Source organism: Chaetura pelagica, unplaced genomic scaffold, assembly GCF_000747805.2.
Source record: "Chaetura pelagica isolate M959 unplaced genomic scaffold, ChaPel_1.0 scaffold1673, whole genome shotgun sequence".
NCBI classification, from domain to species: Eukaryota; Metazoa; Chordata; class Aves; order Apodiformes; family Apodidae; genus Chaetura; species Chaetura pelagica.
The window spans coordinates 32464-32749 of record NW_009952621.1 but is presented as its reverse complement, the minus strand read 5'-3'; the positions used below and the strand labels follow the sequence as shown (position 1 = coordinate 32749).

The following is a 286-nucleotide window of genomic DNA, read 5'->3' as shown; positions in this document are numbered from 1 at the left end:
CTCTGGCAGCTGCAACCCCCCCACCCTCCTTTAGCGGGGAGCAGGTTCTCAGCCCCCTGGCACGTGCCAGGGCTCACTGCCCCCTCCTCTGCTCCCAGAACCTGAAGGATGTCCTGGCCAGCATGATCCCCAAGGAGCAGGCGAAGATCAAGAGCTTCAGGCAGCAGCACGGCAGCACAGCCATCGGGCAGATCACGGTGGACATGGTGAGTGGGGGGAGGCGGCTGCACCGGGGCCGCCAGGCCGGGCCACAGCCGGTAACCGTCTCCTTCCCTCCCTCTCCAGG

The 286-nt window shown here is 67.1% G+C and overlaps 1 protein-coding gene across 1 annotated transcript in view; it reads left to right on the top strand.

Moving 5' to 3' along the window:
- Nucleotides 1–98: 98 nt before the first annotated feature.
- The window catches only part of CS (citrate synthase), a gene marked incomplete at its 5' end in the record, with an annotated part of 2281 nt that continues 2093 nt past the window's right edge, over nt 99–286 (top strand). The window contains one exon of the mRNA XM_009993743.1: nt 99–257. Within this exon, the coding sequence (XP_009992045.1) occupies nt 99–257 (159 nt within the window). The remainder of the gene's footprint in view (nt 258–286) is intronic.